This window comes from Equus przewalskii, chromosome 10 (assembly GCF_037783145.1).
Source record: "Equus przewalskii isolate Varuska chromosome 10, EquPr2, whole genome shotgun sequence".
Taxonomy (NCBI): domain Eukaryota; kingdom Metazoa; phylum Chordata; class Mammalia; order Perissodactyla; family Equidae; genus Equus; species Equus przewalskii.
This window is the reverse complement of record NC_091840.1, coordinates 15,016,654-15,042,987: the sequence shown is the minus strand read 5'-3', so window position 1 is coordinate 15,042,987 and position 26,334 is coordinate 15,016,654. Positions and strand designations below refer to the sequence as shown.

Sequence of the window (26,334 nt, the reverse complement as noted above, 5' to 3'; positions counted from 1 at the left end):
TTATTTGAAAATTATATAATCTATCCCAAAGTGAAAATGACTGGTTCTTGACTATTTAAATACAAGGCCAAGTTTATTTGCCATTTTTAGTACCTTTTAACACCATCAGGTGTCTGCTTAGTATCAGAAACAGGATGAAAACACACTCCAATCTGAGCAAGGCCATAAGGTAACCTCTTGTTTACCAGATCCAGGCAATTAACATAGTGCTCCAAGGCACCTGTCAAAAGATAGACCAATCATCCTATAAATCTGTTCTATAAACCCACATCATTTTGGTCAATTAATAGACAAATTAATAACACAATAATGCTAACAGAGCAGTACAACGGCATGGAACTACTAAGGCAGATCTTAATTGATTACAACTTAATTTTAGATAGTTTCTCTCCAACATTTTAGTTTGAAGATTTTTAAATCTACAAGAAAGCTGAAATAGGACAATAAACACCTGTAAACCCTTCACCTACATTCACCAATTGTCAACATTTTGCCACATTTGTTTTCTTTTTCTTGTTCACTTCAAATATTTCAGCACGAATCTCCTAAAATTAAAAATATTCTCTGTATATTATTACACCATAAAATTAATCATATTTCATCTAACATATGGTTGATATTCTGTTTACTCCAGTTGTCACCCAAAATGTCATTTATTGCTGTTCTCTTTCTCCCTAAGGTTCATGCACTGCATTTTGATTAGGTCTCTTTAATCTCTTTGAATCTAGAACATTTCCCAATTCCTCCCCTCTCTAACTTTGCTTTTAATGACATTGACTTTTTATTTGAATCCAGTCTAATCATAGATTATCTCACACTAGAGATTTGTCTGATTGTTTCCTTATGATTTAATTTGGGTTATTTTTAGCAGGAATAAATACTACACAGTTGATGTGCATGTCTTACTGCATCCTAACAGGAGGAACATAATATCAGATTATCCCACTACTAACGAAACCAAATTTGACTACCTGGTTAATGTAGTGAATATCCATTCCCCAATAGTATCCTGCTCCCCAACAATCTTATACCCAATATTTTAGAATCCATTTATGATCCTTGCTTGAATCAATTATAATACTGGGGATTGCAAAATCATAAAATAGTTATTTTTCTAATTTACCTTTCCTTTTACATTTATTGCATAGCTTCTGTAAAAATATAAACTTTCTCCACCTCCTCCCTCCACCAGCAGCCTCAATTACTTATTTTTTAAATTAACACTATGGATTAATTTTATTTAATATGTTATAATCCATTACCATCGATATTTATTTTAATGTTCAATTTGTCCCAAATTTAGCCAGTGGGAGTCTCCTGCAAGCCAGTATCTGTGTCCTTTTGACATGAACCCACGAGTTTTCAAGTAATTCTTTGCTTTCTAGCACCATAAACTGTCCCAAACTCACCTTGTACTTTCCCCACCCCAGACCTGGAATCAGCCATTTCTCCAAGCACTGGTTCACTCTAGAAACCAAATTCTGGGTACTAGGTGTACTCATTGCTATTGAGTGCAATTGCTTCCAGGCCCTTTCAATGAAGAAAGTTAGGAAATAGATATTTTTAAAAATCATGAGGTCATATTGATACTGTCAATTCAAATGCAACATTACAAAGATTATGCTTGCCTTCTTTTATATTTCTATCTCTTTTCTCTTACAGTGAAAATCGTGGTGCCTAATAACATTAATCTATCCATCTATTTGCTTTATCCTATAATGCATACCAAATAGCTTCAGAATTATAATTCCAACATTTCTACCTAGAATAAATCTAAGTTCAAGGGGTTTTTTGTAGTTCTTTATGCACTTAGATTATATCCCACTAAATGACAGCACTGTGTTCAAAAGTTGCTTGATTTGAGATTTCCACTTCTGGTAAGAGAACACTAGCTTGTTGATAACAAGAAAAGCTGGTCAAGAAACATTAAAAAAAAACAATTCTGTTTAAAGACATAGTAGAGGGGCCAGCCCCGAGGCCGAGTGGGTGAGTTCGGTGCTCTGCTTCGGTGGCCCAGGGTTTCCCGGGTTTGGATCCTGGGCATGGACATGGCACCGCTCATCAAGCCATGCTGAGGCAGTGTCCCACATGCCCCAACTAGAAGGACCCACTATTAGAATACACAACTATGTACTGGGGGGATTTGGGGAGAAGAGGGAAAAAATAATTTTTTTTAATTAAAAATAAATAAAAGTAAAATATAAAGACATAGGAGAGCTATCAAGGCAGCAAGGATTTGAGGGTCCAAGATTTGGAGAAAAGGGAAGTGCAGAGAGGAGAACCCAACATTTAGTCTGCTTTTCCAATTCTCATGCAGCAGAGCTGAGAAGCTGAAGTGTTGAGTAGAGATTCCTGACATGTTACGAGACTGGGAAGTACAAAAATTGTAGCTCATAGGGGGCCAGCCTGGTGTTGTAGGGGTTAATTCATGTGCTTCTCTTCAGAGGCCTGGGTGCACAGGTTTGGACCCCAGGCTGGACCTAGCGCTGCTCATTAAGCCACGCTCTAGTGACGTCCCACAGAAAATAGAGGAAGATTGGCACAGACGTTAGCTCAGCAACAATCTTCCTCACAAAAAAAACAAACAAAAAATTGTTGTTCCCAGCTCATCAAGGAGGAGGAGCCCTGGTAAACACTCCAGTCTTTCACAAGGGACACTCAAAGGACTACACTCTCGGAGTAGAGGTGAAAAGACTGAATGCAGCCCAGCCCCTAATAAACTTAATCCCAGACTGTATTAAGAAGACATGCTCCCACTCGAGCTGCCTATCAAAACGCCACCTAAAGCTTCAATTTATCTCTATAATTTACACACAAATTACCTAGAATATCAAGAGAAAAGTCCAAATGACCAAAAGCCCGGAGGAAAACAGATACTAGAAACGGATATCTCTGGGTTTCTACACAGAGACTTTAAAATGTGATTAATGTGTCAAGAAAGTTGACAAGATGGGGAAAAGGTCCAACATACGTGTAATTAGTCACAGAAGGACAGAAGAAAAACAATGGGCACTTACAATGTTTGGAGACATAATGACCGAGACTTTTAAAAAACTATTGATAAGGAGCGGCTACCACAATCGTTCAGACATGGAAGAAAGCAAGCAAGGGCACTGGGCGTAGAAAGAAGTGGCAAACTGGTAACTCTAAGCTAAACCCTAGACAACCAAAGGATTTGGCAAATAAGTGGCTTTAGTCTCCTGAGGGCAAGAAAATGTCTGGGACATCAATAGACGCTTTGATGAATGGACATCTAAGAGAGCTTAAATTTCATTTTCAAATAGGGAAGAAAAGATTGATTTGGTTTGGGACATGGTAATGAGCAGTGACTTAACTCCCCCAAAGTAAGGCCACTATGGAATAATTAAAGCGGTATAAATCAAAATTGTCACCTTTATTCACGAGTTTTCGTTTGCTTTATTAAGGAAATCTTTAGAAGGTTACAACACGGGTACTAATTTTCAGAGAACCATGGACACTGGTTATTTTAAATTACTTTATAGTACCACTTAGTGAAAAACGGCAAAGATAGCATTTTGCAAGAATCAGACACTGTGGCAGCCAAGTCTGTCCTATAAAGAACCTTAATTGTTTTTTCAGAATCTCTGCAATCATGTTCTATTTGACATTAAAGGCAAATGGTGCCCTATAAATTCCTGTGTACTCACTCAAGAATCACTTAAAAAGCTTGATTAGTCCTATTATTTTGCCGACTCAAAAATTACCTAAAGGGGTCTTCAAACGACAGATTGTAGATCAGTTTTCAGTAACAAAACGGGGGGGGGGGGAGGGTATTTTCTTTTTGCTCTAGAAAAATGAGCTCTTGATTGGTCTGTTGTGTGTAAAATAGCAGAATAACTGTGGAATATTTATAAACATCTCAGTAACGACAGACAAATAAGTCAAACACATGATTTAATTTAGGTCCTAACTCTACAGGGGCTCAGTTGAACTCTAAAATTCCAGCCCCGTGAAACTGAGAGCGTTATCAGGTCCTTCGGCCAGACTCTGAAGGAACAGTAACGATTCCGTGGACCAGTTTCCTCCAGGGTAGACGCATGTAAATACACCCAATTACTTCAAAAAGACGAGAACCACATAACTTCCTTCCCACGTGAATAAAGGGCCAGTTGCAATTCGCGAAAAGGAGCGAGACTGCCTTTCCACCCCGACACCTATTTTGAAGCATGAAATCGTGAAGCATACCGTGAAGAAGGCTCTCCCGTAGCTTCCCAGAAGTTTTTAGTAAGTTCTCAAGAAATGCTACTAGCTGTTCCTTACTCATCTCTTTGTCTTGCAAGATTTCGCGTAGCGTTTCTGCAGAAACTAACCTGAAGGCACTGTCCCTGGGCAGCGCAGGGCCTGGTTCATGGTGCAGGGCGTCCACCGGGAAGACCTGCTCCCTGAACGCTACCACCGAGGACCACCATTCCGCCGCCAGGTTCTTCCGCAACTCTATGCCCAAGGGACCAAAGCCGGGGTGGCACCCGCTCAGAAGAGACTCTCGGCTAAGCTGCCGCTCGGTGCCACTGAGGAAATATCTTCTCTGACACATCTCCACCAGCGCCTCGCTGCCCCCGCTACCGGACTCCGGGGCTTCTCTCGGCTCGCTCCCCCGGGGCAGCTCCTCGTGCGAACTCAGGGGCCCTCCGAGAGAGCTACTCCCTTCTGTCAGCCGCTCCGCCTGGCCTCCATCTAGTCGACCCCCAAACCCAGACAACAGGACCCTGCAGACCTTGCGGCCGGCCCTGACAGCTGCACCAGAGCGCATCGCCTCGGGATTTAAGGGGCAGTCTCCTCCTAGCCGGCTGATCTCAACTAACCGCCACCACGCTGAGCCGGAGCGCCCACTGCGCAGGCGCGACGGAAGTGCGTGTGCGCACGACCCACCCACGGAAGCGCGTCCCTCTTCCTGCCGCGGCCGCCGCGCACCTCCCACTCTCGACATGGCGGCTGCCGGCCTCGTGCCCCTTCTCTCCTCAATCAAGCCTGATACCCTCTAATTGCTGTTCTTTTTAGCTGACCTCATCAGCCCGGATGGCATTCCTACCTACTTTTTACCATCGTGCTACAGCCACTGTTGAGTCAGCTTTACTTTCCTTAGCAGTTTTTTTGCAAATCGGACACAAAACTACTTCGATGTTCCCCAAATCATCATCTAAATACCCCTTTTCTCAATCTTAAAAACGGTCACGAAAATAAACTTTGGTTCCCATTTTCAGTCCCTCTGTGGTGGCTTGGAGACCAAGGCCTTCGTTGCAACGCTAGGCAAATGCTGCCGCTAGCATGCCTACCCCCAGAGCAGTCCTGGGAGTGCAGCTGGGCCGTGCGAGGGAGGGGGTACAGTCCCTTCACACCTCGGAGTGGTTCTCGAAGGACAGTCCTCCGTCAGCACATCACCTGGGAACCCTGGAAACCAACCGCAAGGAGGGGCAAAAGCGAATGTGCAGGCACAAACCACTAGCGTATAAGGTGCCCTTCTAAAGGTTCATCAAACACGCAGTAAACCTTGTGACTTAAATATTTAAAACAGAGATCTACGATTACCTAGCAGGCTTGCGACCTTGCAATCTCTATTTTAACACCTGGAACCCTTAAGGAAATAGGCCAAATAGTGAAAAAGTGGTGAAGCTCAGACTGAGGAAAACCGTTGATTCCAAAGCCCATGATTCCTTACTTCTAACTTCCTTCATAATACATAATACAGAAACCTTGAAAATCACTCCAGCTGAAAGGAACAAGGTACTAGATTCCACTAGACTACCGAGGAGGAGCAGTTTATGAAATGAGGGCAAAAGCTTAGCAATTGAGCAAACGTAGCACAAGAACAGTTAAAATTTTTCATCATGTGTAAGCTGTTGTAAGATAGGCTCAGAAAATCATTCTATACAAAGACGTGCTCAAGTTTGTAAAAAAAAGAAATTAGAGAATGAAAACAGTGGTGTTGGAAAGCAATTATGTTAATCAAACTGCAAAGCTGGGCATTATTAACGTGTTGTGTTTTCCATACTCAGGAAAAACACACCAGGGGAGAGGCCTATACGCAAATAAATAAAAGAGAGAATGGGGAGAAAAATCACATTTATTAGTTAAGACAACCACAGGCTGGACACAACACACATGCTAAAAAGTGGACTGTCTTTTAAAACTTACTTCAAAGGTAAATAGGTAAATGTTTTCCACAGCCCCACAATCATTTCAATAAATGTTTACAAATTAAAGGCCCACGTTAGACATTAAACAGTAAAATATGTAATAAATACTCCAACCTACTCCAAAAGCTTCTTGTAAGTTAAAAGTCATAATGAATTTGACTAACCATGCTATTGAAAAGTGTTCAGTTACTAGAGGCTGAATCAGTTTTCAATGTATTAGTCCTAGAAATACCACTCCCCAACCCCCCCAAGCAAATTCTAGATTGTTTTACATTTTATAGATAAGGCATTAACATCAATTAAAGCCTCAGTTTAATAATCAGAATTTAAATGAAGTCTCATAAAGACCTCTCCTCTCCTGGCAAAAAAGAACTAAACATTTATACCACTCTCTGGGAAGATAGTCAGACCTACTTCTAACCATTATTGAAATAAAGGATTACAAATGTTGGTGAGCCGCAGTTAGACCTAAAGCTACCCCCTGGATCTTTCTAGGAATAAACCACCCATGTTAACCCTAACAAGATCACCTGTACTACAGTCACTGTGCTTTTAGTTACATTGCTTCCTCTTGGTTAACTGTTAATTTTGATGAGGTTTTTTTCCTGTGTTTGCCTGAATATGAATAAACCTTACAGTCTGAAGTCCTCTAGAGGTCCTTGAATTACTGGAAAAATATTCATGACTCCCAGTATGACTACATTAAGAGCCCCAGGGAGCCTGTGAAGACTAGAATCTATATATAACCTGCACTAGGGAACACTGGAAACCAATTCAAACTTAGCTCTTGGCCAACCACCTTAAAAGGTCGATAGTTTTTTAGCTTGGTTTGACATTTCAGTAATTCACAATACAGCCAAGAGCACGAATATCTCTTTTGAAAAAGCAAATTATTTGGAGCTTTTCAAACTGTTAAGTTTTGCAAAAGGAACAAAGTCATCTGTGTTGTTCTCACACTAAGTTGAAGGCGGGGCTATACAGTCGACTACTGCCTATTTCAGTATTTCATTTCACCATTCTGCTAATAGATAAATTAAATGACTCACCTGATGTTGGGAGGTACTAACAGAAAGCCTTTATGCAATTTAGCCTAGAATTATAAATTTATCTAAATCAATCCCATTTTAATTCTTCCAATATGAATAGAGATCATTTTAAGAAGGGTCTTCTGATCTCCCCACTTACCAAAACTAAATTATGGAAAGGAGCAATTTAGTTTTTATAATTAAAAAAACAGACCATCTAAGCAAACTTTTACATGACATTATGTAAGTAAAATAAAGTACAATTTCCACTTAATTCAGTCTTCAAATATTTTTTATTGGAAGGCCATGCACTGCCTTCATTTATTGTATTTCAAATCACTGTACATTTACTTTTGTGAAAACACTGCCTGCATTTTCTAGTACAAAAAAAACCTAAAAATTGTTTCAGGAATGTAGAGAAATATTCAACTTAAATAGCGAAAAAGTGCACCATAATTACTGCTGCACTGCAGTCATTTCTGCATTTCCCATGTTTCTTAAATAACTATCTTGTCTGATAACACACAATATAAAGAGCAATTATGAAAAACAGACATTTACATATACTTCTAAAGTCTTATTGAGAATATCCTGTTGGCATTGGATAACCAATCATAGGTGCAGCTGCAGTAGCAGGATATGCATACGCCTGTTGGTTCATACCATTGTGCATATTTGGAACATTACTTCCATATTGCTGAGTACTATCATAACCGTTCTGGTAAGTCCCTGTCGGGTTACCAGTCCTAAAACTGGTCTGTATACCAGCAGACACAAAATTACTTCCAAAGCTCCCATTGGCGTAATTTGCAGCACTGTAAACACCATTCTGAGTTTTTGCCCCAAAATCTCTCTTAAGCAGACTAGAGTAACCTCTGTCATAATTTTCCCTGTCTCTAAAGGTATTAAATCCACCCCTTTTGCCTGCAGAATATCTGTCCCGACGGTCATCCTTCATGCCGCCTCTACCCCTGGAACGACCTGTCAAGAAAAAAGAAAATTGCAAACTGATTATTTCTATGGCACAATTCATTACAAATACAACAGGAATCAGGTAGCTCTATTCAACATACATGTTTTCTCAACTTAGCTTCACAGTGAAGATTTTACTCACGTGCCAATCCTATCTAAATGGATTTGTAGACCATTATGTGACCCCAAACCACTGACATTTCTTCTTGAAGGCTGATCTTACCTGAACCTCTGTCTTCGACCAACTGAAGCAACTTGGGATTAATTGCTTGATTAGCTTCACGAAGCACAGAGATAAGGTCGCTCACTTGCTTTATGTTATTAGGTGTAAAGAAAGTGTATGCTGTGCCTGTTTTGGTACTGCGAGCAGTTCTTCCAATTCGATGAATATAATCCTCTGAGGAGTTAGGGTAGTCATAATTGATGACAAATTTCACATCTTCCACATCTGTAAGGTGTTGCAGTGTGGCAAAATAGCAATGTACGGAGTTTTGCACACCACAACAGCCAGACCAAAAATAAAAAGTTAGACAATTGTATTCCCAAGAAGGTACGGGCTGCAAAAAATACAGTTAAAATGGTTATCCATTCCCTGTAGGAATACCATTGAGGTTGAAAGAAAGGGGAGGTGGGGGGGGTGGGGTAAAAAAAAAAATAGCACAAGTCATCCCTATGTCTCATTACCCACCCAGTGACAGGGCCTGATATCAAAGAGATGTGTATTCCCTAACAGATTCCCCAATCAGCAAGTCCCCTTACAGATCATCAAGTGACATCTGAATGCTTCTGCGCAGTAGGGCCACTTAAAGGTTCACAGCAACCTCTTCATGTGCTCATTTTGAGGACCTTTAAACAAAAATGTACACGGTCCTTTGCATTACACACTCATCAGAAGTTCAAAATTCTGGCCACACTGCTTGTCTTGCCAAGACCTTACAACCGCAGCTGCAAGAAAAACATACCTGTCCCCCAAAAGTTGTTTTTATGCACTGTGTCTCGTCTAGGCAAGCGCTTCCAAGAAGCCAGGATTCACTTGAGAATGTGTCTCTCTCTGGCAGGTCTCGACATGACGACTACTGTGTAGGTGAGGGAGGAACTTTCAAAGCACTGCTTTCTTTTCCCACTGACTAAGTGTGAGAAGTTGCTCCTGGCTCTAGATCTCATGTGCCAGTACTCACCAATTTGTAAAAGGCTTAGTACCTTTTAAAGCTGCTCTCTCCATTTCAAACTTGAACAAAAATTTCATTGAACATTGAAGTTTGGAAATATTTCTTCGACATTTCAGCAAACTCACTGAAACTCAAAGACCCACAGATCACAGTCAACAGTTTGAAACAATGCTGTACCATGGCAGTCATGCAAAGCATGGGACAGAAGGAATACCACGGCAGTGAACTGTGAGGGTAACTTCCATTTTTTTCCCCCGGAGAGAACAGTTTACGGGGCAGAGGGTGGTATGTTCTGCCTTTTGAAGATTACTGGCACACTTTCAGCTTTTCACCTCTCTACTCGACTGGAAGCAGCCAGCCGATCACTAGTCCTCCATCCCCCTCGAGTCCTCCGATTGTCATGCCTAGGCCTTGCCACAAAGACTGCACCTTTATATGAAAAAAACTTAGAAAAAATGCAGAGGTTAAAGAAAGCAATAAACTTTCTTTAAAAAAATTATATGGAGATCTTCTGGGAAACCAAGCCATGAATTCGAGTTTGTACTAACCTAGCCCTCTGGAGGCCACATCTGTAGCAATCAGAATAGGAGCTTTTCCATGTTTGAACTCTGCAAAAGAGGGCGTATATGTCATCACCAAAGTGAGTGAAATTCTAGGCTTTGGGGTGGGGGTGTGCGGGGGACTCTCCATTTGAAATGCTTACCATTTAGAACCCAGTCACGTTCCTGTTGACTTTTGTCACCATGGATACCCATGGCGGGCCACCTAAATTACAAAAAAATTCTATTAGTAAGCTCACACTTAAAATTTGATAGACTTTAGTCTGGTGCTTAACCATTTTTGGTCACAGATCCCTTTGATTTCTCCTGAAATAATCTATGTAACAAGTTTACTTATACTATCAGGTGATTTCTACCCATGAAACTCAAATCCATTACTCCTGATCTTAGTTTTTCCTTCCTCTAAACTCAGCTCTAATGCATGTGCTTCAATGGGGGAAGTCTACATACCCATCTCTCCTCATTTTTCTAGTAAGTTCATCACATCGTCTTTTGGTTTCAACAAAAACAATGGTTTTATTCTCCTTCTCACTCATGATCTCTTCCATTAGACGAATAAGTCTTGAAAGAATGAAAAAACATTATGTATTTTAAAAGAAGTCCATGGTTATGGCCGTGCATTTATGGTCAGTGAAACACTAAATTCAAATTATGTGTTTGTAAGTCAAAAAGGAAATACCTGCTTAACCGTTTACCAAGCAATTCTTACCCTTGGTTCTTAAATAAACCACAGGACACAAGTTCCTTTTCTCATAGGAATGCTATAAATACGGTGATAACCAATTGTCTTCCAAGACAAGTTTCAGAAGAATTGACAGTAATTTTCAAGAACGTATTCAGGTTCCACCCAACTGAAAGTCACTTTTAAGATAACCCAAGAAGCAGTGCCTCCCCAATTTGTATAGCAAAATTGTTTTTGTACTTAAGATTTAATAAAAAACTTACTTTTCATCCTTTTCTACATCATGACACACATCCACAATCTGAAGAATGTTGTGGTTTGCGCTCAGTTCCAGTGCACCAATGTTTATATGAATGTAGTCTTTCAGGAAATCTTCAGCAAGCTGTCTTACTTCTTTAGGCCAAGTTGCACTCCACATTAGGGTCTGCCTATCAGGCTAAAAAATTTTGGATAAAAAAATAAAAGTACTGTATTCTAAGAAGGAATTGAGAGCTAAGCTTGAAGAAAGAACGTACTTAAGGGCACTTACTCTTATTTGATCCACAATCTTCCTTATTTGGGGTTCAAAGCCCATATCAAGCATTCTATCTGCTTCATCAAGGACAAGGTAGGTGGTTCTTCTCAGATTGGTTTTCCCACACTCTAAAAAGTCAATCAGTCTTCCAGGTGTTGCAATACAGATCTCCACACCTTCAATTAAACATACAAATTAACTAAAACATCCAAAACTTTTAGCACCATCAGTCACAAACAGAACCTTTTTTGTTACATGCCTCTCTCCAAATCACGTATCTGTGGTCCCTTGGGAGCACCACCATAGATGCAAGTGGACTTCAAGCGACATGCTCTACAGTATTCAGCAGCTACTTGCTGTACCTGTTGGGCCAGTTCCCGGGTTGGTGCCAGCACCAAGCACTAAGAAAAGAGGAACAGAAAGCAGAGGAGCTTTTAGCAGAGATCTGGATCCCAGTTTTAAACTGCTAATACATTAGTTCACGCCGGCATATTATTTTGCTGTCCAATACCCAAAGCAGCTTTGTCTCTAGTCAAATTGAGTAAAATAACTAGTGTCTCTCCACAAAATCACCACAAACTACATCTTTTGCTATAGAATCTACAAATCTCTAAATTACACTTCCAGCCAAAAATCAAGAAAAATTACATATATACTTACAATTGGCCCATCACCTCTCTCTAAGAATGGCTGATGATTGATGTGGACAATGGCAGGCAGCAAATACTATTTAGGGGGGAGCAAACAACAAAGGCAATATTAATATACTTCTGGTTTCTTTTTATGCCCAATCCATTTTCTCCAGCACATAACAGAGTTAACTCAAAAGTTCTCCCAAACTTACAGACAATGTTTTTCCAGATCCAGTTTGTGCTACTCCAACCATATCCAATCCACTTAGAGCTACTGGCCATCCCTGAGCTTGAATAGCAGTGGGTTCAGTAAAGTTCTGCCTTGCAATCACATCCATAACGTTTGCTGTAATTAGCAACAATTTAGTAAAAATTAGTAATGCCAACAGAAAGTGAGGAATAAAAAAAGAGAGAGAGGAGAAACAAAAGTAGCACTTACCAGGGAAGTTTGCTTCATAAAAATTCAGAACTGGCTTTGGGCAGTTGTGACCTCTAACTGTAATTTCCTTGCTTCTTCTGTATGTCTCCACCTCTTGCTACAAAACAAGTTACAATAATCTATTAAGTATCATGACAACCTACCCTAATTAAAAATTCAACCAGTAGACTCCTAAATTTATAATTCATTAGCTACTTTGTTGCCATTTAAAATCCAGATCCACATATGAAAACCGTATACAGCCCAAGAACCCCCTATCGTGTTACACTCAACTATTCTAAGTAGAAAAACTCAAAGCCACCTGTTTCCAAAAGAGTAACACCTCTTCCCCAACTATATGAAGTCAAAAAGCATGACTTTCCCACAACTTGGTCATTTGTGAAACCTTCTGGTCAAATGTTCATTTACTTCAAGTCATTACTGAGTTATAGCCTGATGAAGCCACATGAAATTACTCACTGCTGTGCGCCTAGCCAAATCAGGGTGTTCTTGATAAAAATTCTTCTCAAATTTGGGCAGCTCATCAAGGTTCCACTTCTTTTTAACTAGTTTCTCCCCAGGGTTTCCAAACTTCTTTCCAGATAGGGGCCCTGCCCTACTTCCTCCAAATCGAGGTGCACCAAACCTGAAATGTAAAAAACAGTTGTATTTTCAAACATCTACATAGAAGTTTATGCATAGACTTAACATCCCCTGGCACACACTAAAGCTCGATGAATGACTTTTGGATGTATGTGACTTAGCACTGCCCTTAGTGATGGTCATTCTCTCAAAAGCCACAATCAGCATCGTGCCTCTTTCATTTCCCGTGGTCCCAAGTACACGCTCCTGAAGCCAAGTCAACAGGCCGGGATTTATCAGGTCGGAAATGGGCTGCCCAAACGCCAGTTGTTCAGATTACAAGGACAGACAACAGCTCGCGGCTACTAGTCTTTCCCACGAGCTTGGGAATTAAATATCTGGGAGAGGAACAATACAAGAAAGGAGGAGCTTAACAGCGATGTTATTTATCAGCTGTTTCAAGCAAAGGAGCTTTGGTTTTAAACGGATAACGGGACAGCACAGGCAGTCACAGCAGAACAAGGAGGGTGGTCTCGGGGACACTTAAACAAGCTAATCGAGCCGGGGGATCCCGGGGAGGGCCTCCGGAGCACGGTAGCAAAATTATATAACGCCAGAAAAAGAGAAGGAGGAGCTGGCGACTACCAGGGGAGGAGTCCCGGGCCGGGCGGAGTCGGCCGGGCGGCGATCCCGCTGGGGCGGCGCTTCCCCCTTTGTCTCGCATTTCTCTCTGCGCCACATTTTCTCGACGCTGCCATTTTGAGCTCCTCCGCCGGGCGGGGTAACAAAGGCGCCGCCGCCATGTCCGACGCCGGCATTTTGTACCCGCGGCTCAGCCACATGGCCGATTCCCGCGGCGCCGGCCACCCTCCTGCCCCCGCCGCATCCAATGCTTCGGAGGCGGCCCCCTGGGCTCCCGCCGAATCCCGGGGGCCCCTCAAACACCTCCCGAAAGCTTACACCTAACAGCGGCGACTTCGACCGCCTCGAAGCGTCGCGCCTGCCTCCCCTCGAAATACGATCCTCCGAATTCTCCCGAAAGCGGCTAAATCGCCGAGGCCCTGATGCCCCCTCGCAAACAAAAGAAGAGCCCGACGGCCGTTAACAGGCACTTCTGGTCAGTTTTGGACAAAAGTCAAAATGGCGCAAACCTTCGATTGAGGAAACCCAAGGATGGGCTGGGAAATAGTTCCCACCCCCGCCCCCTACCCGCCGCCACCCTCGCCGGCCTCCCATCCCCCACCCGCCGGGCCTGACAGGTCAGGTCCCACACTCACCCTCGATCCCGGCCGCGGTCTCGGTCACTCGAATAACCCGACATGGCGTCAATGGTTGCGGTTGGCGGGGAACGAAGTGGAGAGAAACGGGTGCGACAAGTCGCTGGAGCTGGCTTCGGCGACGGCGAAGCCTTGCGGGGGCGACAGCGGCGGAGAAACGGCGATGACAGGCGCCTGGGCTGCTCGGCAAGAAACCGGTGGAAATGAATGAGGTGCCGGCCGCGTCCCGGCAGCCGGTTTTATAGCCTGGACCGCCTCCCCCGCCGCAGAGAATGCTGGGAGCCGCTCTATGACCTAATCACCCCGCCCCTGCGCAGAGGCCGCAACGACCGCCCGCGTTCCGGAATCCGCCATGTTCTCGCTCCTCCCCTGGGCCCCTCCCTCAGAGGCGCCCGTTTTTCGCCCGTTTTATGGCTGGGCCCACCCACCACTGGGAGGCCTTAGCCCGCACTCTCTTGACTGCATCTTTTTCTTGTCTGTCCGCACCTCAAGGCAGCCACCCTGCCCTTTTCCTGGTCCAGCCCAAGGGATAAAATGGCCAGCCCACTTGGAAATATTTACGTCTCCAAAGAGCCCTCACGCCCATAACCAAACGAGGAGACGGGAAGGCGGAGCCTGGCATTGTCGCGTGGCTGACCCCTCCCACCGGGTGAGCGGACCGCACTACTTCCCCAGTTGGCGGCGGCGGAGGAATACAAAATGAAATAGCTCACCGGAAGTGCCGTGCTAATGCCCCGGGGAGACCGGCCAGGGCTGCCGGGTGACCCGAGCTGTCAAACCCGCCCACCTGAGAATCCCTTAGCGGGCTCTTGTCGCGGAGAATGGTATCTAGAGTCCGCAAACCGCCGTCTGGGCGCGTGCTGCGAAAGGAAGTGCTCCTTCGATGACCAATCAGCAGCGAGAGGCCGGCTTAACGTCCCTCCCTCCTTCACTCCTCTTTCCCTGCGCTTTCGCTTCGTTCCTCCTGCTTTCAGCGCGGTGTCTGCGCCGTGCGGCCCTTGCAGGACACCGTCCACCGCGCGCCCGGCTAGGAGTACGGTGGCGACCTGCCTCCAGGACATGGCCCGGTCAGAGGCTGGTGAGTCTCGGCCTGTAGAAGCGGTGTGTGTGGACTGTCCTCGTCCAAGTCCCCGAACTTCCCTGCCCATTTTATCTTGAGGTCTCGAGCCGGCCTCAACTAGGACTGGCCTGCTGGCGGGGCTCATGACAGACACCCCGTCGAGGACGGCGGTGTCCGTGCGTAGGGTCTCTTCGCCGCCGAGCGCGATTTTGGGGTGGGGGAGAGAAGGGCCCTGCGGCGAGGACCGTAGCATGCACGCATTCTGGCTGCAGAAAGGGCCGTCAGACAGTCTCTTCCCCGGAATCGAGCCCCTGTCAGTGTGCTCTCTGCTCTTGCATTGTGGGGACCGAGGCCGTACCTGCATCTGTATTGAGCTTTTGAGGAATGGCGCTCTTAAGAGGTGTGGATGCCCCCACCAAAGTAGAATAGTGTGTGGTTTTGTAATCACTGCCCTCTAGAGTTACCGGCTTTGTCTAGCACTGGGTTTTGAAACGCGGGTTGACTTGGTTGTCTAGGACGCTTTCATCCTTTTCCCGGGACAGCGTTCAAACCACTTGTCTTGGTTTGGTCGGCAACCAGAAATGGCCATGGGGAGAGGGGGATAATGTGCCTTGAAGACACACACGTATACATACATACATTGTTTCTGGGGAGAAAGAGATAATGTGCCTTAAATATACATACACACATTTATTTCTAGAACATACTGAAGATATTGAGTACGGAATAAAAGAACTTTCCCCTTAATCACCAATCATTTCAGCAAACAAATGTTTCAAGCTTTCTAAATTACCTTTGGTCGAGAAACCCTTGAAATAACTTGTCTAATCCCAACAGTATCTGGGGGGTGAGGTGGTACACAGGAAAATTCAACATTGTTGGTAATGTGCTAGTTCTGAATGTAGGGACTTTTTATGTTTTTCTCACATTTTCGTTCATATACATCAAATATAATTTTTAAAACTAACAAGTGCAGTAGTGTTGGTGTCATTACTCCAGTTCTTAACAGCGCCTATTTGGGGACCAGAGAAATTCTGACTTGCACAAGATAATTGGGTAAAAACATGACTAATGTTATTGGGAATTTGAAGTAACATCCATTAATTAGTTTCTAGTAATCTCAGATTATCATTAACTGTCTTGTTTATGACAATATTCCCATTTACTTGTAAATATGTTTTAAATGGAAACATCTATGTATGGCTTATAAAATAACTACGGTAAATGACAAGATTTTCGGTTACAACAGTGGAAAGTGGATTTGCATTATAGTTTTGACTACACTGAAACTATGGCACTCTGAGAATCGTCCCAAGAAATTAAATACATCTTTTCAAAAATCGTGCCTAGGAGGGTCTTTGAAATTCTATAACAATCAAATTCCTTATCTTCCACAGAGTTCAATGTCTGTTGTTGTGGGGCTTGTTTTTTTTAAATGTATGTGTATGACTTTTTCTAGTGGTGTTTAAGGCTGATCTTTTCTCTTTCCCAACAGAGTGGGTAACTGTTGCCAATAACCTTCTTTTGAAATGTCACATACACCTGAGGATACACGAACTAGAAGATTGTGATGCTAATGTTTTTATTGCTTTTTATCAATCCATTTTGGGAGAAAAGGTGCCAGGTAAGGGTACTGAAAAGTGGGAGTAATATCATCTATATCTTAGGCCAGAAGTTTCTAGTGCCTTTAGTTAGATCCTGTGGTATTTATAAAATCTTGAGTTTTCTGTTAGTCTACCTCTTATTTTTATCTAAATGTTGTGTTCATTACCTTACTGAATACCTTACGACACTCACCCATAATAACAGCCTTGGTCATCACTGTTTAATCATGCCTAATGCCTTGTGAAAGTCGTACCTTTTCTGTAAATGTACCTTCAAAGTTTCTAAAATTGACTGGAACTTGGAAACTTGTTGGGTCCTGTTACTTAACCAATGTTATAGATAAGAATTGGTGTTTGTTACCCTAAATATCTCAGACTCCTTATCCATAAATTCCTCTATTGTCTCTGTTTCTTTATATAGTTTGTAACCATTAAGTGCTGTAAGCTCTGTGTAGTCTCCCTTCCTTTCCCACTGTTACCATGAGTCAGTGCCCTCATCACTTCCTGGAATAATGGGATGGCCTCTAGCTGGTATCTTTCATGCTAGTCTCAACCATCTTAAGAGTTCAGAGGCATGTAGTTATTAGACTAGTCTTTTAAAATATTTTTCATCCTACCCCAAAATGTTCATCTTTCTCAAAACCAGGGGAGAAACTCCAAATTTAAGTTGATGTTAATATCTTTCTGCACTCTGGTCTATACTGACCTGTTGAACCTTTATACAGTGATTCCCAGTAGGCTGCTTTAACAGGACATACAAGAACTCTACTTTCGTACCTGTTGTGGGTTTTTTTCTCTCATGGAAAGCAGCCAACGGTTATGGGCTAAACTGTCACCACATGTATTGTCCGCCTTATTAGAGTATTAGCATCTCCTTGAATTTAGGGACCTCTTTATCTTCCTTTAGCATGGTGCTTATTGTAGAGCATGTTCATATATATGATGCTTGAATAACGATTCAGCCATATTCAGTCAATATATATTCAACCAAAAAAAAAGATTCTACTGTGTGGAATTCAGGTTCTGTTCACTTTATGTGTACTTTAAAGCCTGTTCTGTTTGGGCAGAGCTTACTTTTGTAGCAGTTGAACTTACTCAGAAGCCTGGTCAGAAACAGATAGGTGAAAACTTGGTCCCTCATAGATGCAAAGTTATGTAGCTTTTTTTCCACAGACCTCATAGCTATTCCCAGGAGTCAAGAGGATGAAGCTCACAATGTACAAGCAGTAATTGATTCGCTGGCCTTGGATTACCTGCAGGTCAGCTTGTCTCACATAACAGGTTGGTATATACTTAGCCATCAGATAATTTTGCATTTTACTAAAATAATTTGTTAGGTAGAGCCCTAGACATTGTTTAATTAACAGATGAGTAAGCTTATGAAATAGACCAACTGGCAAGACTGAGCCAAGACAACTGATTGGTGTAGCTAAGGCAGCCATCCTTGGGAGCTTTTCCAGAAGAGTCAAACATTGAGTTTGTGATAGATCTGGGTCTGAGATGAAAGTATCCTAGCTGGTAGTTTGAGATATGTTTTGTTGTTGTTCTTTTTTATTTTAAAGCTACCATGCTGCTTGTTCGTAGTAGCTAAAAATTAGAAACAGCTAAATGTTCATTATTAGGGACAGGTTAAATAAATTATGATAACTCCATACAGGGAACTTACTCTGCAGCTGTGAAAGATGATTGATGATGCTCCTTAGGTACAATGTTTCATATTAGTAGAACAGTCTCCAATATATATATTGTGTGAGAAAAATGTGGTGCAGGTTACAATGATAATGTGCAGAGTATGCTACTATTTGTAAAAACAAAGGTAGGGAGAATATATATACAGCTGATTGCATACAGAAGAACTTTTTAGAAGCATATGCAAGAAACCTGTAATACTGATTGTTCTCAATAAGGGGAACTTCAGGGCTGCAGAACAAGGGTCAGATGAGACAGATGTATACCTTTTGCACTTTTTGAATTTATTTATATATCTATTTTTTGAGGAAGAGTGGCCCTGAGCTAACATCTGTTGCCAATCTTCCTCTTTTTGCTTGAGGAAGATTGTCGCTGAACTAACATCTGTGCCAATCTTCCTCTCTTTTATGGGGATGCCACAGCGTGGCTTGATGAGCAGTGCTAGGTCGGAGCCTGGGATCTGAACCCACGAACCCTGGGCCACTGGAGCTGAGTGCGTGAACTTAACCACTACGCCACTGGGCTCACCCCTGCACTTTTTGAATTTTGAACCATGTGAATATGTTACCTATTCAAAATAAATAAAACTGTAAATTGTTTGTAATATTTTCCCACAACAAAGTGTACCATGCTTGTATTCTAAAGTCAAACGTACCAAATATATTTATAAGTCTCTGTATTTGTTGATAGTAAATGAGGATTGTTCCAGTAAATTCTTCAAGCTAACAAACAGAGGGAATCTTGGGGACTTGAAACTATACTTAAATCATTAAGAGAAGGTTTATACTGTTGATTTATTCTTTGACAGTGATGGAGATAAAAGTTAATCAGGGTAGGTCATTTACATCTCTTAATTTGATATTGAGAGGAACAAATTTTTTCAAAAATACTTGTCTTAAGTTTTTGAGTGCAGTTCTAGGTGAGTAAATGTGGTAAATCAGTTTGGAGATACTGTGTTTTGAGGGATAATCCCAGGATTTCTATAAGCAGGTGTTTCTGTTTATAGAACTTTTAAATACAGAGCTGCCCCTGACAACTCACACCCACCCCATGAAAAGTTACAAAATTGCTTACCTCCTCCAGTAGACTGCAAAGCAGTGTTTTCCTCCTTGTGTTCTGTTTAACGTAGTTTCTCCTACCCCGTGAAGCACTGCATTCTGGCGGGCAGTCTTAGTTGCTGGGTTCCAGATTATGCTCCCCATCCTGGAAACTGAGAAGTCTTGAATATGCCCTTGGGGTATACTTGTGTACCTTGTTAAGCCAGAAAGACGAAGGGCTTAAAAACAAGGTTTCTGTTTAGTTGTTTTAAAGAGAAAAGAACTGTCAAACATTGTCCATCTTACTAGTAGTATTGTAAAACATCAAATTTCTGGTTTAGGTTTATTTTGCATCATGACTGAAGTTACAAATGACTAGTTTCTCTCAAATATCAATTTCTACTCTGCCTCTCCTATACTGGTTTGAACTTTTGAACTGCCAGGTGTGATCTCCCCGAGGACACCCCTAGTGTCTCAAGAGTTAAGATCTGTCCATACCTGATGTTGATTGGAGTCCATTTTAGGTGACATTAAATATGTCAAGTTTCCATGCTTTTGCCAGCCCATTTCTTGTCAATATTTCAACTTAACATTTATTAAAAATCTGTTTTTACATTATTAAAAATCTATGCCAGGTATTATGCTAGGGACTGTTTAAAGATTAACTTCTCTGTATAAAGTGGATGTGGTGGGAGATGAGGCTGGAGAAGTTGAGGGTGAGGTGAGATTAAAAAGGGTTTTATATGCAGTGAGCCATGGATGATTTTTAATTAAAAAAAAAAACGGTATGATCTATGCAAGGTGAGTACAAATTAACAAATGGAAAAAATCAGGAATTCCTGATGAACATAGCCCAACAAGTTTGTTTTGTTTTTCTGTTACTCGACTGCTATCATCTTCAGAACAAACCACTATCATCTGAAACAGTATTCTCTCCTGCCATTTTTTTTATCAGCCTAATAAAGTTGTACTTAGCTGCTTTATATCTTGGTATAAATCTTAGGATGTTTTCTTAAGTCCACTTATTTTGCTTCTTGATAAAGGAAGGAAGATGCCAGTGAATTCTCAAATACCATATTCAGACTATCCACTGTGTCTCTTCAGATATAATCAGGCATGACAAAATTGATGTTTTTAATATTTATAATATCATTGTTTCTCCTGGGTTAGTTTATAATCCTTGTATCTTGAACACTGTTTTCACAGTGGTATATCCATTTCAAAATTATGAGGCTTTCAATTTCTTGGTTAAATTTTTTAATAGCTCTGTATTCTGTGTTCAGGAGAAAATATAGTGAAAGGAGATAAGGAATCTATTAAGAATCTCCTAGAAATATTTGATGGGTTGCTGGATTATCTCACAGAACACCTCAGTGAAACATCTCATGAGAAAAGTAAGTTTAAGAATAGAATTTGGTGTGGTTTATATTCTTTGTCATGTCCCTTTTTGCCTTTTCTCTTTCTGCCTAATTTTCTTCATAGGGATTAGAATCACCAGTACAGTAAATCTGATAAATTTAAGTGTAAATTGTTTCAATTCTTACTGTTCCAAATGGTTGAAAACTCTATCCTAGACTTTTGTCATTTCTTTTGTCAACTTGGATGCTGCTTATAAATTTAAAGCTAATCTCTAGTAGAAAGCTAGATTCTGGATAAAATTACTTACTTTCCTATTATTGAATGAAATTCCTTACTCCAAAATTGCCTATGTCAGAACTGACTTTTTTTTATAAATTTGAATGTTGCTGAGGCATCAGCAGGAAGAATTGATGAGTTTCTGTCTTCAACATACACTTAGGTTTGTGACAGCATGAATATTTTTTATTTTACTCTTTGAGTAACCCAGTCCCCAAACTATAACAATTTATTGTGTGAAATTTTGGTTTTATGTTTTTTAATGATAATTATTATAAAGATCAATATTGCCATATTGTTTTCCAAGAAGGTTATGATTGTTTAAACTGGATCAGCAGTGTGTAAGAGCTATTTATAAACTTTGGCTCAATAAATCTCATTTCTAGGGAAATAATACAAAAGAAAGTTAAGCACTTGAAAGTCTTCATTGTAATGTTATTTATCATTGCAAAAAAAAAACCTATATGTCTTAACAATATCAGATTAGTTAAGTAAATAATGCTGTATGTCATGGTTGGAATAATATATGACCTGTTTAAGAATGGATATACAGTAAGAACATTATAGGAGAATTAGGGAGAGTGAATGACTTGTGAGACTCACCTAATTCAAGGCTGCCAGTAGGTATTTTGATACTCTGTGGCTTTTTAGTCATTTTAGCAGCAAGATTAAGAGGTAGAAAACTACTTTTAACTAAAGAGATTGATTAATTTGAAGTGTTATAATGACAGCAGCTGTTTTTACAATGTAGTGCTGGATTGCAGGTAGGGGAGGGATGATAGTGGTCTGGCTGCGGATACGGCAGTGAGGATGGAGAAAGGAAGACAGAACTGAGACATACTTATGTATGAGTCCGCTAATAGTGAAATGCTGAGCGGGGGATCTTCCCAGGGGAGGTCAGTAGCATGTGGTGAGCTTAGTGCTGCTAGGAGGGAGATGTTCAGATGGGGCCTCCTGTATGTGGTGGCACTTTAGTTGGGCAGTGTTTTCTAAAGTCTGATTCTCACCTTTGCAGGTCCAAGTTTATATGGCGCTATTACCTAGAGCTGATCAGATTCTTCAAATGTCAATTAATAATAAGAAATAAATCTTTATCATCTCTAGTCACGTCAGGTGTACAGACCAGCTTCTTGCTGATACCTGAGCTAGCATTATCATTTACCACTGAAAAGCAAGGGACTTGAAGGCAGACCGTGGGCTCAATGCTAAGTTCTGCCCCTCACTCTGTGACTGAAGCTCTCTGAGCCTCAGGTTTCTCATCTGAAAGTCTTTCATGGCCGTGGTGAAGATTAAGTAGACATGCATAAATAGTTTAGCAACAAGCCCAGCTCAGAGTAAATGCACAGTGAATGTTAACTGATGTTATTAAAATATTGCTTGCTGAATACAGAAATAGAAAAACATGACTGGATGTTCGAACAGGGAATCTCTAGAAATGGGGATTGGAATATCTAGAGGTATAGATCGGAATCATAGGAGGTTTCACCTACATACCTCCTGAAATCACTCTCCTAGGCGGTTACTGCCATTGGTGAAAGTGTATTCCTCAGGTATGTTAGGGTAGGGAAAGGTTGATAGTCCTAAGGAAAATTTCATCCAAGCCTCGATGTGGTCTAACTCTTAATTAGGCTAGGGCGTGATTGTCTTGGAGCTTGAGGTAGACTGACACAGTCATATTTTTCTGAAGCCACACCCTAGTCATCTTGCTTCAGACGTTCCTTACAGATAGAGAGGTATAAAGAATAACAAATGAACTTACCACCTTTATTAAAAAATAAAACATTGCTGATACAACTGTAGACCCTACTTTTAAAGCAACACTTGTGTTGTTTCTTTACTACCCAAGTAAAACATGCTTATTACAGGTGGTGATTTGGTTCTTTCTAGTTTCACATTCACAAGAATCCAGTTTACCATGAGGGGTTGAGGGTGTCTCACAGTCCTTACCTCTACCATCCCCCTGTATAGAAATAGTAGTATTAACTGTGGGTCTCTTCTGGGAGGTGGAGAGAGCACTGAGCTGCCTAAGGCTTTGCCGGGGCAGGGGCAGCACTCAGAGCCCACAGCCAGTGGCCCCCAGCTGTCTCAGAGGCTGACCTGCCTGCAAAGTGACGGGGGACACGGCCTAGCTGGGAGGAGATGCTGATGTCCTAGCCAGTCATGGCAAGGGGCTGGTTTTAAATGACACATTCTGAACCCCCCCCCCCCAAAAAAAGAAATAGTAGTATTAAGTTGGGGTTTTGTTGTTGTTGTTTTTATCTATTCTAAACAGATGAAACAGGACAATGTTTTAAAGAATCCCATCGAGGAGAACCTTTGGAAGAGCCAGAAAGTACTAAAGAATCCAAATCATCATGGAAAAGAGTTTCTTTTGGGAGGTAGCACTCAGTGTCGGTGAATTTAATCAAAACGAGTTATGCTTTTCTTTCTACTAAGAATTAAAATTGCACACAATATACCAGAATGGCAGCAAAACCCCAAAGAAAACCCCAAGCTAATGTGAAAATTTAACCAACTTAACATATTTTGAACCTCTTAGAGGAGTTTCAAGAACTTTGAACTATATATAACACTTAATTCTCAGCATTAACCACCTACTTATTTTTTAATATTTCCCTTGATCATTAAAGTAGTTTACGTTCCTTGCAGAAAACTTGGAAAGTACAGAGAAATAAAAAAGCAGGAAAAAAAAGATGAAATCTGCCATTCAGAACTAAATAACTGCTTGTTAACATTTTGTTGTACTTTAGTCTTTTTTACTATGTTTTTTCTCATTTGGATTTAGTTATATTATTTATATAATTTTGTTTCCTGCATATTAAAATTTAACACATTGTCTTTTCCCAAGTTCTTAAACTTTTTATAGTAATTTTTAATCACTGTGTAACGTACCATTCATATGGGTGCATCATAATTTACTAAACCATTCCTGTAAAGTAGAGGTAGTGGTTCCTCTCTTTTTTGTACTATTTTTTAAAAAAAGTGATACATACCTTTGTTTATTCTTTCTCCCCCTCCCTCATATCTCTAAGCTACATTCAAAATCAAAGAGTATGAATGTTATAAGGCTATTGAAAGTTGCCAAATTGCTTTCCAAAAAGGCCGTGACTGTTTATACACCCACCAACAGTATAAAAGTGCTGAGTTACTGCACCCTCATGAACCAATATTAATGACCAAGATCAGAGTTTTCCTAGACAAAATATGATGTCATTATAGGTTTGATTATACTTCTGCTAACTAGAGATTGAATGTGATGTTATGACTTTCTTTTAAAGATTTGATTCTCAGGTTTTTTTATGGAGTTTGGTTTGAAAAGCACAGCAGTGCCTTCTTGTCTAGGTATAGTACATTGTGGAAAACGTATCTTAAAGGAGACTATCATAAGATGAATTTCTTTTTTTTTTAGCTATTATTTTTTTGTTTTTGGTTTTTTTGCAGGGGAAGATTTGCCCTAAGCTAACATCTGTTGCCAATCTTCCTCTTTTTTCTTCTTTTTTCCCCCAGCAAAGTCCTAGTACATAGTCGTGTATAGTTGTAAGTTCTTCTGGTTCTTCTAAGTGAGCCGGTGCCACAGTGGCTACTGACAGACAAGTGGTGTGGTTCTGCGCCTGGCAACCAAACCCAGGCTACCGAAGCGGAGCATGCCAAACTTTAACAGCTACGCCATCAGGGCTGGCTCATAAAATGAATTTCTTGACTTTTCATTATTAGGTTTTTAAAAAGATAACAAAAGTGCAAAAGTGAAACAATACAAGGATATTTAATGTAAAATTAATGCCTTACCCATCTTGCCCTCTATTCCCACACCCCTAGAGTAAGTAGTTTTATTGTTTTCTGTGTGTGTTCTTCTATACATTTAATCCTTGACACTTTATACACAGCTGTTTCCACCGTACATATGTCAGTCAAAACAGATAAGCAGCAAGAAGTGATAAGCAGCAGAGGGGAGTGTCTTTTCCTTTTTCTGTGCATAGGAATGAGCAATGTAAACATCCACAGGCAGGCTGCTTGAAGCAGCTCTTGGGATGTTCATGGGAAGGGCCCTTTGTGGTCAGGCCGGGCCCTGAGTAAATGAGGGAACTCTTTCAGGTGCTCCTTGTCGTCTGAGGTGTTGGGTCCCTCTTGGGATGGAGACGAAGCAGAATCCACTGGTGAAATAATTAGACTCGGAGACACAGCACACACCTTTTCTCTAAGGAGTAATGGTGAGTAAACTTTAAATATCAGTTATTGTTATTCAACACAACTATTAAAATGTAAATAGTTATACCTAGGAGTGTTTAAAGTTGAGAATAGAGCCCTAACTGGACATCAGAAGCGACGTTTCAGAGTACCACCATTACCCGCTAAATATGAACAGTTACCGGAAATCAGTCAAGTGGGAGTGCATGCAAGTCAAATGGGTGGATGCAAGTTGGTTATGTATTATGTGGGACTTGTGTAGACTTAACAGTCTAGTCACACTCCGAATATCCCTTAAGTGTAGTTTCCTTAACTGGGTGACCCACGTGTTTCGTGGTTTCAACCAACAAGTCTGTACATCCAGTGGCAATTTTTCTCCCAGGCTTCAGGCTACATTTCCAAGTCTACTGCTTATACACAGTAAACGTGAATATCAGGCCCATTTTGAGCCTCCCACCTTGCCTTCCTCCAACCATCCCACTGCTGTCCTACCCACCTTGGTTGCCATGCCCTTCTCTGGCATCATATTGTTTCTTCTGCTGAGATGCTTCTCCTTCCTTTCTCTCTGGCACACTCACTCTACAAACCCTAGCTGCCCCCGTGTCAGACTCTGAGGCTCTTTGTTCCTGCAGGGTGGCCTTCTCACCTTATTTCAGTGACACCATTCTCACATTGCATAGAAACTTTGTCTATTATTGAAACTGAGCTCCAGGGACAGTAGCCAATAATACTCTTTCAGCAAACATTTATCTAGTGTTTTCCCTGTGCCAGGCAGTGGTGAGAATAGTGGTAAACAAAACAGGTACAAATCCCTTCCTTCACAGAGCTTACATTCTATTTGTGGAAGGAGCCAATAAATAAGACAAGCAAAATATATAGTAAAATTATCCATACTCCGCTTTGTATTCCAAAACTTAGGAAAACACTAGGCCCACAATGAGAATTTTTTCTTTTTGAGTGGAAGAACAGGAATACCAGAGTGGAATTAGGTATATTAAATTGGGAATCAGGTGGCCTGCATTCTCATCCAGACTCTGCCACTGGCTGTGTAACTTTGGACAAGGCCTTTATCTTCTCTGAGCTCTAGTTTCTTCAAGTGTGAATTTAGAGAATTTGACTAAACCAACTCTGAAATGTG

General features: G+C 41.3%; 3 protein-coding genes across 7 annotated transcripts in view; 1 reads left to right on the top strand and 2 right to left on the bottom strand.

Moving 5' to 3' along the window:
* POLG2 (DNA polymerase gamma 2, accessory subunit) overlaps positions 1–6,156 on the bottom strand; it is a 32,545-nt gene extending 26,389 nt beyond the window's left edge. For all 3 annotated transcript variants that reach the window (XM_070561604.1, XM_008518281.2, XM_008518283.2), the window contains exons 1-2: positions 4,207–6,156; positions 94–220 (exon numbers count right to left, since the gene is read on the bottom strand). In XM_070561604.1, coding sequence (XP_070417705.1) covers positions 94–220; positions 4,207–4,948 — 869 coding nt within the window. In that variant the 5' untranslated portion in view covers positions 4,949–6,156. The remainder of the gene's footprint in view (positions 1–93; positions 221–4,206) is intronic.
* Positions 6,157–7,454: 1,298 nt separating this feature from the next.
* On the bottom strand, positions 7,455–14,120 carry DDX5 (DEAD-box helicase 5). The gene is made up of 13 exons (XM_008518272.2): positions 13,987–14,120; positions 12,608–12,773; positions 12,149–12,245; positions 11,922–12,055; positions 11,738–11,803; positions 11,337–11,478; positions 11,093–11,253; positions 10,827–10,999; positions 10,332–10,442; positions 10,025–10,086; positions 9,870–9,929; positions 8,376–8,600; positions 7,455–8,161 (listed from the first exon to the last, which is right to left on the bottom strand). Exons 1-13 carry the CDS (start codon positions 14,028–14,030, stop codon positions 7,758–7,760), a joined length of 1,845 nt encoding a protein of 614 aa, XP_008516494.1. The 5' UTR covers positions 14,031–14,120; the 3' UTR covers positions 7,455–7,757.
* A 38-nt stretch (positions 14,121–14,158) lies between these two features.
* The window catches only part of CEP95 (centrosomal protein 95), a 40,701-nt gene continuing 28,525 nt past the window's right edge, over positions 14,159–26,334 (top strand). For all 3 annotated transcript variants that reach the window (XM_070561582.1, XM_070561579.1, XM_070561580.1), the window contains exons 1-6: positions 14,159–15,064; positions 16,542–16,670; positions 17,824–17,931; positions 20,660–20,770; positions 23,284–23,389; positions 25,104–25,219. In XM_070561582.1, coding sequence (XP_070417683.1) covers positions 14,716–15,064; positions 16,542–16,670; positions 17,824–17,931; positions 20,660–20,770; positions 23,284–23,389; positions 25,104–25,219 — 919 coding nt within the window. In that variant the 5' untranslated portion in view covers positions 14,159–14,715. The remainder of the gene's footprint in view (positions 15,065–16,541; positions 16,671–17,823; positions 17,932–20,659; positions 20,771–23,283; positions 23,390–25,103; positions 25,220–26,334) is intronic.